Source organism: Otolemur garnettii, unplaced genomic scaffold, assembly GCF_000181295.1.
Source record: "Otolemur garnettii isolate 467f Iridium unplaced genomic scaffold, OtoGar3 scaffold00174, whole genome shotgun sequence".
NCBI lineage: Eukaryota > Metazoa > Chordata > Mammalia > Primates > Galagidae > Otolemur > Otolemur garnettii.
The window spans coordinates 1,815,770-1,827,279 of record NW_003852569.1 but is presented as its reverse complement, the minus strand read 5'-3'; the positions used below and the strand labels follow the sequence as shown (position 1 = coordinate 1,827,279).

The 11,510-nt window shown below is 46.0% G+C and overlaps 1 protein-coding gene and 1 pseudogene across 2 annotated transcripts in view; both read right to left on the bottom strand.

Moving 5' to 3' along the window:
- VPS72 (vacuolar protein sorting 72 homolog) overlaps nt 1-10,760 on the bottom strand; it is a 21,192-nt gene extending 10,432 nt beyond the window's left edge. Inside the window, exons 1-4 of the mRNA XM_003800378.1 lie at nt 10,559-10,760; nt 3,191-3,343; nt 2,810-2,924; nt 350-526 (exon numbers count right to left, since the gene is read on the bottom strand). Of these exons, the coding sequence (XP_003800426.1) occupies nt 350-526; nt 2,810-2,924; nt 3,191-3,343; nt 10,559-10,675 (562 nt within the window). The 5' untranslated portion in view covers nt 10,676-10,760. The remainder of the gene's footprint in view (nt 1-349; nt 527-2,809; nt 2,925-3,190; nt 3,344-10,558) is intronic.
- Nucleotides 455-2,803, bottom strand: LOC105888061 (annotated as a pseudogene). The gene is made up of 2 exons (XR_002775862.1): nt 1,309-2,803; nt 455-526 (listed from the first exon to the last, which is right to left on the bottom strand). The product of XR_002775862.1 is annotated as a nucleolar protein of 40 kDa pseudogene (transcript).
- Nucleotides 10,761-11,510: the final 750 nt, after the last annotated feature.

The following is an 11,510-nucleotide window of genomic DNA, read 5'->3' as shown; positions in this document are numbered from 1 at the left end:
AAAAAAAAAAAAAAAAAGCAAAGAAATTCATCTAACTATGGACCTTCTGTTTGCATAATTACCATTAAAGTAGGCATTATCACCCCTATTTTGTGAACAAGGAAAGCAAGATTGCAAATAGGTTAATATGCCTCTAGTCTTAGAGCAAGTGAATAGCAGAACTAGGATGTGAACTCATTTCCATACAATTCTTATTTTACAGTAAAGTACCTCAATATAGCTTGTTCTTTTGAGCCCTCATAAAGGACTAGGGCCTTGCTCCTAGGCATTTCCTCTCCCCCCTTCTTTCTTCTGATTCCCTCCAGATCATGTTTTTTCTCAGAGTCCTCTACTTAAACCACAGACTGACCCAGTGAACGTAAGTTGAGCTCTTCTGTAATCTTGGCCTCCCTGAGCAGTTCCTCCTGGGTGAGTGGCCGCTCACAGTGGGGCCCTTTACGCCTCCGTGACTGGCCTTGCCTCTCTTGTACCCGAAGGAATGTCTGACGAGTGTGCTCAGCTGTAGATTGCCGCATGGACTTCCGACCTGGGAAGAGAACCAGGTAAGAAGAAATTTTTGAATTCATGTCCACCTACTTTACTTATTTATCTATTTATAAATTTTTGGTTTGGGAATAATTTCAAGCTCACTGGTTATGGCACAACTTTACAATAAAGTTGCAATAATGGTATAAACAACACCTATGTATCTTTTACCCACATCATCTACTGTTAACATTTTGCCCCATTTACATTCTATGTTTTTTAAACTGAATGATCTGAAAGTTGTATATTAATGACCTTTCCCCCTAAATATTTCGATGTGTATTTCTTTCTTTCTTTTTTTTTTTTGAGGCAGTCTTACTTTGTTGCCCTCGGTAGAGTGCCCTGGCATCATAGCTCACAATACCCTCAAGCTCTTGGGCTCAAATAATCCTCTTGCCTCAGCTTCCCAAGTAGCTGTGACTACAGGCAACACAACACCCAGCTATTTGGGGTTTTTTTTCCATTTAGTGCCAGGAATTTAAGATGGGACCTGAAGTAGAATCAACTGAACAATGATGTTGGTTTCAGCTGTCCGGTTCAGTGGTCCGCTGGAATGTCATAGACTAGCCAATCACAGTGTAAATGACTGTTTTCAGGCTATAGCCACTGTTGTCACTTCTAGCACAGTAGAACCAAGTTGGAGGTGATGAAAAGAATGAAGCACCACTTCTTAACATGTTCTCCCTCTGCCCTCGTGTTGGATGTGACAGAGAACACCCACCAGTCAGCCCAAAAAGACCAATATGAAGGGGCTAATCAGTCTCCAACTACAGCCAGACTTACCTCCACAGAAGTCCCTGTGGCTCTAGCCTGGACTCCTGTGTAGGAATCCAGTTCTGGTAGTGACAGCTGGAGAAGGTACTAGGACCTCCTGCTGAATGAAGGAAGTTGGATGAATGAAAATGTGTGAGCTGCAGGGGTCACTTGCAAAGGGACCAGGAGTGATAAGGAAACAACTCATTCAAGCAGCTGCTTTTGTACTCTAGTTCCCAAACCCGCCTGTTGCACAAGGGGAAGCCATCTCCCATGGGAGTGACGTTAACAGGGTGGGAAGCCATATTCTCACTATTGATTCTTTCTAGGATCCAGGGCTTTCAAGGTCACAACCACCCTCTACACTCTTTCTACTCTCACTCCTTGTACTTATTATGCTTCTTTTTCTTCTCTGCTGCCTTGCTGTCTTTTGATGTGTGCCTTGACCTCTTGCCTGTATCAGTCTGAGTCTGAGCTGTCAGAGTCAGATGACTTCCTCTCTCTCTGTTTCTTTTTCTTCTTTTCTTTTTTTCTTTTTCTAGAAGAATTGTTCATGGGGTCAGGCTTCTCAAACTCTGCTGACTTTGCTTCTTCCTCCCCTTCTTCCTCATCAGGTATCAGAGAGTATTTGGTCCCACCCGATTGCATGAAGCAGTCTTTTGCAAAGTGGCATTGGGCTACCTCCTTCATCCAGTAAAGGGTACATCCATAAGGAGAGAAAAGTGGAAATGGCAGCAGCTTCGTCTCACCTTTACAACCACACTTCTTGCAGGTAGTGTTCAGGACAGCCTTGAGGGTGATCTGCCCAGTGTAATCCTGGCAGAAATGCCTCCTCCTCTCTTCTTGCTCAATGATAACACTGTTGAGACCAAGGTCTTTCCCAGTCCCTTGGTTGACAACTTTCATGGACAGGAATACTTTTATCCTATCATTTTTCATCTCTCGGCCAATAAGCTTCACCCATACTTTGTCTCCAACATCTACTATCTCAGAGGGCTTATCCACCCGACAGGATGACATATGAGTTTGATGGACCAGACCTTGCTTCCGACAACCTGGGATTTTGACAAAGGCTCCATAGTCTGTCACCACAGCAACCTCTCCTTGGAAAATAGTGTAGAGAACAGGCACGTTTTCCATGGTCTCAGGCCTTCCTGAATTCATCTTTAATGTTCTATGGATCCTCCATTTCTCTTCTACTAAAACTAATTCAAGTGTCGCAGCATAAGCTCCAAGACACCCAGCTGCAGCATCGCGTGAAACACCAAACTCTGTCACACCCAGTTATTTTTTAGAGATAGGAGCCTTGCTCTTTTTTAGGCTGGTCTTGAACTCCTGAGCTCAAGCCATCTACCCACCTTGGCCTCCCAGAGCGTTAGGACTGCAGACATGAGCCACATACCTGAACTACAATGCGTATTTTCTAAGAATAAGGATTTTCCTTACATAACCATAGTATAGTTATCAACATGATACTTTAATTTGTCACCATATTACAATTTTGTCAATTGCCCCCCAAATCCCTACTCACTGTCAGAGCCATCATCCTGCAGTTCTAGAGGTAGCAGCACCTTTTCTTCTCGAGTCTTTTGTGAGCTACCAGCAATGGTGCTGACCTTTCGCGGTCTCAAGCTCTTGAGAGGCTCCTGAGGACAGAATGTCATTAAACAGGGAAGAGAAAGATAAAGAAGATTAGGGTCATCACAAGGGAAGGCCAGCATTGTAGGAAGTAGAACTGCAAGGATAGCTCTGAGACCAGATTAAAGGGAGAACAAGTATTAAGGAGATCCAGGCCTGTGGCTCAAAGGAGTAGGGTGCCGGCCCCATATGCCAAAGGTGGCGGGTTCAAACCCAGCCCCGGCCAAAAACTGCAAAAAAAAAGGAGACCCAGGAGAACCAGATCCCTCTACACCTTATAGGCTTTGGTGACCACTCGACGCTTCCTTCTTGGCTCTTCTGCTTCTCCATCGCTGGATGGTTCATCCCCTTCATCAATGTCAAAGTCAGAGTCTACCTCATCTTCTGTGTCTGACTGGTCCCCTTGATACTCATCATCTCCTGATTCCTGAGGACACAGGGAGATGAGGGTTGGTTGGCACTGGAATTATTCATGTCCATTCATTAGGGACAGAATCTCTATTTTCCTGGTAAGAGCTGCCCTAGCTTACCACCATCACCTCCTTCCAACATTAACTGATTGCCCTTTACTGGTAACACACTGTGTTAATACTGGGGAACAAAAAGATATGGTTTGATCTTTATGAGGCTTATAGTCTCATAAAGGCAGTATTTTATTTTATTTATTTATTTTTTTGAGACAGAGTGTTACTTTGTTGCCCTCGGTAGAGTACTGTGGCATCACAGCTCACAGTAACCTCAAACTCTTGGGCTTAAGCAATTTTCTTGCCTCAGCCTCCCAAGTAGCTAGGACTACAGGTGCTAGCCACACCTGGTGATTTTGTTGTTGTTGTTGTTTGGTTTTTTGTTATAGTTGGCATTGTTGTTTAGGAGGCCCTGGGCTAGGTTTGAATCTGCCAGCCCTGGTGTATGTGGCTGGCGCCCTAAGCTGCTGAGCTATAGGCCCCAAGCATAAAAAGATATGGTTTGGGCTTTATGAGCCTCATAGTCTCATAAAGGCACAGTTTTATTTTTATTTATTTATTTATTTATTTTATTTCGTTATCGTTTGAGATAGAGTCTCACTATGTTGCTCTCGGTAGAGTACCGTGGTATCACAGCTCGCAGCAACCTCAAATTCTTGGGCTTAAGTGATTCTCCTGCCTCAGCCTCCCAAGCAGCTAAGACTACAGGTGCCCACCACAACACCCAGCTATTTTTTGTTGCAGTTATCACTGCTGTCCAGCAGGCCCTGGCCAGGTTCAAACCCAACACCCTTAGTGTATGTGGCTGGGGCCGTAACCACTGTGGTATGGGAGCCAAGTCTATTATTCTGTTTGAGACAGTGTCTCACTTTGTCACCCTCAGTAGACTGCTGAGGGATCATAGCTCACAGCAACCTATAGGTCTTGGGCTCAATCAATCCTCTTGCCTCTGCCTCCCAAGTAGCTGGGGATACAGGCACATGCCAAAATGCCCAGCTGTTTTTAGAGACGGTGTCTTGCTCTAGCTCAGGCTGGTCTCAAACCCCTGGGCTCAGGCAATCCATTCACCTTGGCCTCCTAGAGTGCCAGGATTATAGGCAGGAACCACTACACCCAGCTTCAAGACACAATTTTAAAATGAAGTTTAAACACAACACAATATGTAAACTATTAAGTGGTCATGAAATATTGTAGGAGATCAGGGAAAGAGGCATACTTGCTATGCGCTCTTAGTATGAGAAAACCTAAACCCTGGACTTTGGCAGGGCATGGTGGTTCATGCCTGTAATTCTGGCACTCTGGGAGGCCAAGGTGGATGGACTGCCTGAACTCAGGAGTTCAAGACCTCAGCAAAAGTGTGACCCGGTCTCTACTAAAAATAAGAAAAAATAGGGGCGGCACCTATGGCTCAAAAGGGTAGGGCGCCGGCCCCATATGCCAGAGGTGGCTGGTTCAAACCCAGCCCCAGCCAAAAAAAAAAAATAGAAAAAATAGCCAGGTATTGTGGTGGGTGCATATAGTCCCAGATACTCAGGAGGCTGAGGCAAGAGGATCCCTTGAGCACAAGAGTTTGAAGTTGCTGTGAGCTATGATGATGCCGCAACACTCTACCCGAGATGACAGTGTGAGACTTTGTCTCAAAAAAACAAAACAAAGGGCACCTGTAGCTCAGTGACTAGGGTGCTTGCCCCCATATACCGAAGGTGGCAGGTTCAAATCCAGTCCCAGCCAAAACTGCAACAAAAAAATAGGCAGGTGATGTGGCAGGCGCCTACAGTCCCAGCTACTTAGGAGGCTGAGGCAAGAGAATTGCCTACGCCCAAGAGCTAGAGGTTACTGTGAGCTGTAACGCCATAGCACTCTACCGAGGGTGACAAAGTGAGAGTCTGTCTTTAAAAAAACAAACACAAAAAAACAAAATTGAGGACGGTGCCTTTGGCTCAGTGAGTAGGGTGCCTGACCCATATACTGAGGATGGTGGGTTTGAAAAATAAAACAACTCTAGACTATCATTCTTTTTTTTTTTTTTTGAAACAGAGTCTCAGTTTGTTGCCCTCAGTAGAGTGCCATGGCATCACAGGTCACAACCTCAAACTCTTGGGCTTAAGCGTTTCTCTTCCCTCAGCCTCCCAAGTAGCTGAGACTACAGGTGCCTGCCACAACACCCGACCATTTTTTGTTGCAGTTGTCATTGTTGCTCAGTTTTTTTGTTTGTTTGTTTTGTTTTTTGAGACAGAGCCTCAAGCTGTCCCCCTGGGTAGAGTGCCGTGGCATTACAGCTCACAGCAACCTCCAACTCCTGGGCTCAAGCGAGTCTCCTGCCTCCGCCTCCCAAGTAGCTGGGACCACAGGCGCCCGCCACAATGCCCGGCTATTTTTTGGTTGCAGCCATCATTGTTGTTTGGCGGGTCCGGGCTGGGGATTTGAACCCGCCACCTTAGGTGTACGTGGCTGGCGCCTTAGCCGGGTGAGCCATAGGCGCCTAGCCTGTTGCTCAGTTTTTTGTTGTAGTTGTCATTGTTGCTCAATCGAACCCCGGGCTGGGTTCGAACCCGAGTCCCTTGGTGCACGTGGCTGGCTCCGTAACCCCTGTGCTACAGGCACTGAGCCTAAACTTTCATTCTTTAGATTAGGGGTCAGGAAACTTCTTCTGTTAAAGGCCAGATTAAAACAGTGGAGCAACTTTGGCCCACAGGTTGTAGATTCAGCAATTGCTGAATCCTGCTTTAGACTCTAAAGGACCTGAGCAATAGGTTTTTGGGTTTTTTTGAGACAGAGTCTCATTATGTCACCCTAGGTAGAGTGCCATGGCATCATAGTTCACAGCAACCTCAAACTGCTGGGCTCAAGTGATTCTCCTGCCTCAGCCTCCCCAGTAGCTGGGACCACAGGCGCCCACCACAATGCCCGGATATTTTTCAAGACGAGACCTTGCTCTGGCTCAGGCTGCTCTTGAACCCATGAGCTCAGGCAATCCGCCCACTTCGACTTCCCAAGTGCTGGGATTACGGGGCTAACACCACGCCCAGCCTTCAGCCAGTTTAAAACACTGGGAGTATTTAGATAGAGAAGAGGGAAGACAGAATCATGGGCAGACAGAATAGCAGGAACAAAGGTGCAGAAGCAATGTGTACGGTATGTTTACGGAATAAGGATTTAGACCTAAGTAAAGCAAATTTATCTCTGGCAAGAAGCCTCCTTTTAGCTGACTTCCTTTGACCCCAGCACAGCCTCCTTCCAACACTGATTGCCCTGTAGAACTATAGGATCTGGGGTGGCGCCTGTGGCTCAGTGAGTAGGGTGCCAGCCCTATATACTGAGGGCAGTGGGTTTAAACCCAGCCCCAGCCATAACTGCAACAAAAAATGTCTGGGCATTGTGGCAGGTGCCTGTGGCGGGTGCCTGTAGTCCCAGCTACTTGGGAGGCTGAAGCAAGAGAATCACCTAAGCCCAAGAGCTAGAGGTTGCTATGAGCTGCAACGTGCAGTGAACTGTAACACCACAGCACTCTACCAAGGGCGATAAAGTGAGACTCTTTCTCTTAAAAAAAAAAAAAAGTATAAGATCTGAAAAAGTTGTATTGGTTTATGGAGAAACTTAAATGTAAAGCCAATAAACATGATTTTAACCTGCAGGCCAGTGATTCTCAATCCTCTCCATTTCCTTACTCATCTCAGCATTGACGATCAATTGACAGGTCAACTAAAGTTACTGAGAGAAGTATGTTCTTCCTCAGATGTTTTCGGAGAGGCAAACAGTTAAATACTACTACTATGGATAATGGAGAGCCACTGAAGATTTGGAGGAAGGGTAACAGTATGCACAAGGGTTATTTCAGAAAGCACTGGAGGTAGAGAGGCTAGAGTAGAGAACCTGAAGTACAACCTAGACCTGAAGTGATCCTCATTAGGGCTAGCATGGAAGTCACATTGGAAAGAAAACAGGAAAAAAACAATTGTGAGAGGGGTATCAACTGCACAGGGTGGTGCCTCAAACACATGGCTGTCTCTTCAACCAATGATACAAATATGTTAATCTTTGTACTTGCACACTGCCAAAGCAAACAAATAACACAGATGGTTGACACTCCAAGACAGCCAGAGTTCAATCTTGTACTGATGACCATCATTTCCTCCCAACTGCTGTTTGTGAAAGACAGACTGGGAACACATTAATCCCCTTAGTTCTAACTTGGTACTAAGCCATATTATCAGAGGGTAATAGATCAGAGGGTTGCATAGTGCCCAAACAAAATACTTTTACTAAATTATAGACTTACTATCACTGCTTTGGCTTTTATTGGGAGTCATTAATAGACATGACCAGGTAAGAAAATGTCTTTTTTTTTGAGACAGAGTCTTATTTTGTCGCCCTCGGTAAAGTACCATGGTGTCACAGCTCACAGCAACCTCAAACTCTTGGGCTTAAGCGATTCTCTTGCCTCACCCTCCGGGATAGCTGGAACTACAGGCACCTGCCACAATGTCCAGCTAGTTTTTGTTGCAGTTGCCACTGGTGTTTTACCTGGCCAGGGCTAGGTTTGAACCTGCCACCCTTGGTATATGGGGCCGGTGCCCTGCCCACTGAACCACAGGCGCCACCCAAGAGAATTTTTTTTTTTTTTTTTTGCAGAAACAGAGTCTCACTTTATCACCCTCAGTAGAATGCAAAGGCGTCACACAGTTCACAGCAACCTCCAACTCCTGGGCTTAGGCAATTCTGTTGCCTCAGCCTCCTGAGAAGCTGAGACTACAGGCACCCGCCACAACGCCCAGCTATTTTTTTGTTGAAGTTCGGCTGGGGCCAGGTTTGAACCCACCACCCTTGGTGTATGGGGCCAGCGCCCTACTCACTGAGAGACAGGCGCCACCCCAAAAGAATGTTTTTATATCATCTGCCAAACCTATTACTTTATGTAAGGAAGTAATGATAATTCTCCCTAGGATTTAATGTTCAATAACTTTGTCTCTCCTGAAGAACATGTATGCTTCTTTCTCACTAAAAAAAGAAATAGAAAGTTTGGCTGCCAGGAAGCTCATAGCTAAATTTAATATCAATTGCTATTACCATTTTAGCATAGACTCCTGGTACAATTACTTCTGGCCTGTCTCTATTTTTACTGTTCTTACTTTTTGTTTATATTGTGAGCCTCCTTAAATCCTTTTTGGAAGTACAAAGGGTACATATTAAATAACACATCATAAAATGACAAGAATAGGAAAATGAACATGGAGGAGGAATGAGAAAGTTCTATTTTAAACTACTTGGTTAGGGATGCGTAAGTAATGATTCCTAGTTAGTCATCAAGTCCTTTGGATTCTATTTCCTTAATTTCTCTTGAACGACCCTGTCCATGTTTCTTCATTGCCACTACTCCCTTCCAACTATTCTCATTACAGAGTATTTTTTCTAAAGTACAAATTTGATCATGGAACTTTGAAGATGAAATCTCCTTATTCCTCTGGACAAAGAGCAAGATTCCTTAACATGGCCCACAAGGCCTTACCAATCTCTATTCTCCTTCATGCTCTAGAGAATGACAGCAGACTTGTGGGTGCCACACTAACATCTCTAAGACTTTACAGTCTGCCCCACCCCTCCATGAACTAACCTTTATCCTCCTCCTGTTTTTCATCCAGCCAAGGCCTACTTGTTATACTGCCTGCTTTTTTTTTTTTTTTTGTAGAGACAGAGTCTGATTGTGTCGTCCTCGGTAGAGTGCCATGGTGTCACACAGCTCAAAACAATCTCCAACTCCTGGGCTTAGGTGATTCTCTTGCCTCAGCCTCCCAGTAGCTGGGACTACAGGCGCCTGCCACAATGCTCGGCTATTTTTTTGTGCTGCAGTTTGGTCGGGACCGGATTTGAACCTGCCACCCTCGGTATATGGGGCCAACGTCCTACTCACTGAGCCACAGGCACCGCCCTACTGCCTGCTTCTTAAACAGCATCCTGAAGGCCATAACATCAGCACCCTATGTTTACTTCTTGTTTTAGCCCTTATTACACAGTATTTTAACTATTAACCCAACCAGCTCCCCCACTGGGAGCTGGGGTATGGAACATGTATGGGCAGGGCAGGGCTTTTAATAGTCTGCTTTCCTAGAGCCTAACACTGATGGCATGCTATGGGTGCTCAGCACATAGTCAATAGATAGATCCAATCAATAAAAATTTAGTAAGTACGCCAAGTGTGGTGGCTCTTATCTGTAATCCCAGCACTCTGGGAGGCCTGTGGATTGCTTGAACTCAGAAGTTCAAGACCAGCCTGAGCAAAAGCAAGATCCCATCTCTACTAAAAATAGAAAAAGCTAGCTGGCATCTTGGCAGACCCAAGTCCCAGCTACTCTGGAGGCTGAGGCAAAAGGATCACTTGAACCCAAGAGTTTGAGGTTCCTGTGAGCTATGATGCCACCGCACTCTATCCAAGGCAACAATTAAGACTCTGTCTCAAATAAATTTTGCAAGTGCCATCCCACTGAATATATAATGTTGAACAAAGCAAGCCATCTCTAACTTTGTAGACTTTACAATGTAAAGGAAAGTATAAACTAGTAATCAAGCCAAATCCAATTGCAAATTGAAATTGAAATATGTACTATGAAGAAAATAAACGGGGGCGGCACCCGTGGCTCAAGGAGTAGGGTGTCAGCCACATATGCCAGAGGTAGTGGGTTCAAACCCAGCCCTGGCCAAAAACTGCAAAAAAAAAAAAAAAAGAAAAGAAAAAAAATGGGACATTTTAAAAATCGTCATGGAGAGGTTATATGAGAAAACATTTATTTACATGGACACTTGAAAGTCCCCTATTCTGGACAGTTCCTTTCTATACCTCAGGTGAGTAAGCGCCCAGTGAGCCAAAGGATACCTACCCTCAGTGACTACCACGTGCACTGCATGAGTCAGATGTCAGCAGTGCCGTGAGAGACGCAACCAGAAAAGCACAGTGAGTTCTTGCCGTACTCTGGGGTTTCTCCCGAGAGCTTCAGCTTCCCTGAACCCTCCAACCCCTCGAGGGCTCTCTCCTCTAGAAATCCACCCTATGGCTCCAACTCGCCCACCCATCTCAGTATCAGCTCCCAGAGCCTCTCCATTCCCCGCCCCCTTCCTCTTTGTTCGGGGTTTCTCGCTCCAGGACGCCGCTTCCTCTCCTCCCTTTTCCTGGGCCCAGCTCTTGCCTCTGTGAATCCCCCATAAGTCGTCTGGTAGAACTCATCTTCCTCCTCTGCCTCCAGGAGCCCAGAAAGGCGATTCCCAGCGGTCTTCCGGGGGGCCCGGCCACCAGCCAAACTCATAACGACTACAAAGACTGCGCCACTACCAACAGCCCCTAACCCAGCTCTGTTCTCCGAGCTCGGCGCTCTACACCGCTCCCTGCAGGTGGCCGCCAGCTGCGGAAGTCCGGCGTACGCAGGCAGAAGCAGCAGACTGCCGAGTTCCACCCTCTGAACCTTCTTTACTCTTCAGTGTCGTTTCCTAGCATTTGGGCTTCTGGCGTGATGAGGATGCGCACAACGTTAAGTCCATCATTGGGAGTCAACAAATTTTCTTTCATAAATTTTTCCAATCGTTTTCTATCTGCTGCCAGTAGGAACCTTACAAAGAACCCAGAGTGTGTCATTCCTGAAAAATTTTAATGGTTTTGCCTTTGTCTGCAGGACAAAATCCCAAATCTCCCGGGCAGGAAGGTACAGTATTGTGGTTAGGAACACAGCCTTTAAAAACGGCGGCGCCTGTGGCTCAGTGAGTAGGCCCCGTATATAGAGGGTGGAGGGTTTGAACCCAGCCCCGGCCAAACAGCACAACGCCTGGCGTTGTGGCAGGCGCCTGTAGTCCCAGCTACTGCGGAGGCTGAGGCAAGAGAATCGCCTAAGCCCAGGAGTTGGAGATTGAGAGACGTCAGTTTATTGCAAGCACTATTTACAATAGCCAAGATAAGATATCAGGTGTCCAAGAACAAATGAATAGATTTTAAAAACATGGTATACATACACAGTGGGATACTAGTCAACTGTTAAAAATGAACTCCTGGCTCGGTGCCTGTGGCTCAAGCGGCTAAGGCGCCAGCCACATACACCTAAGGTGGCGGGTTCAAATCCCCAGCCCAGGCCCGCCAAACAACAATGATGG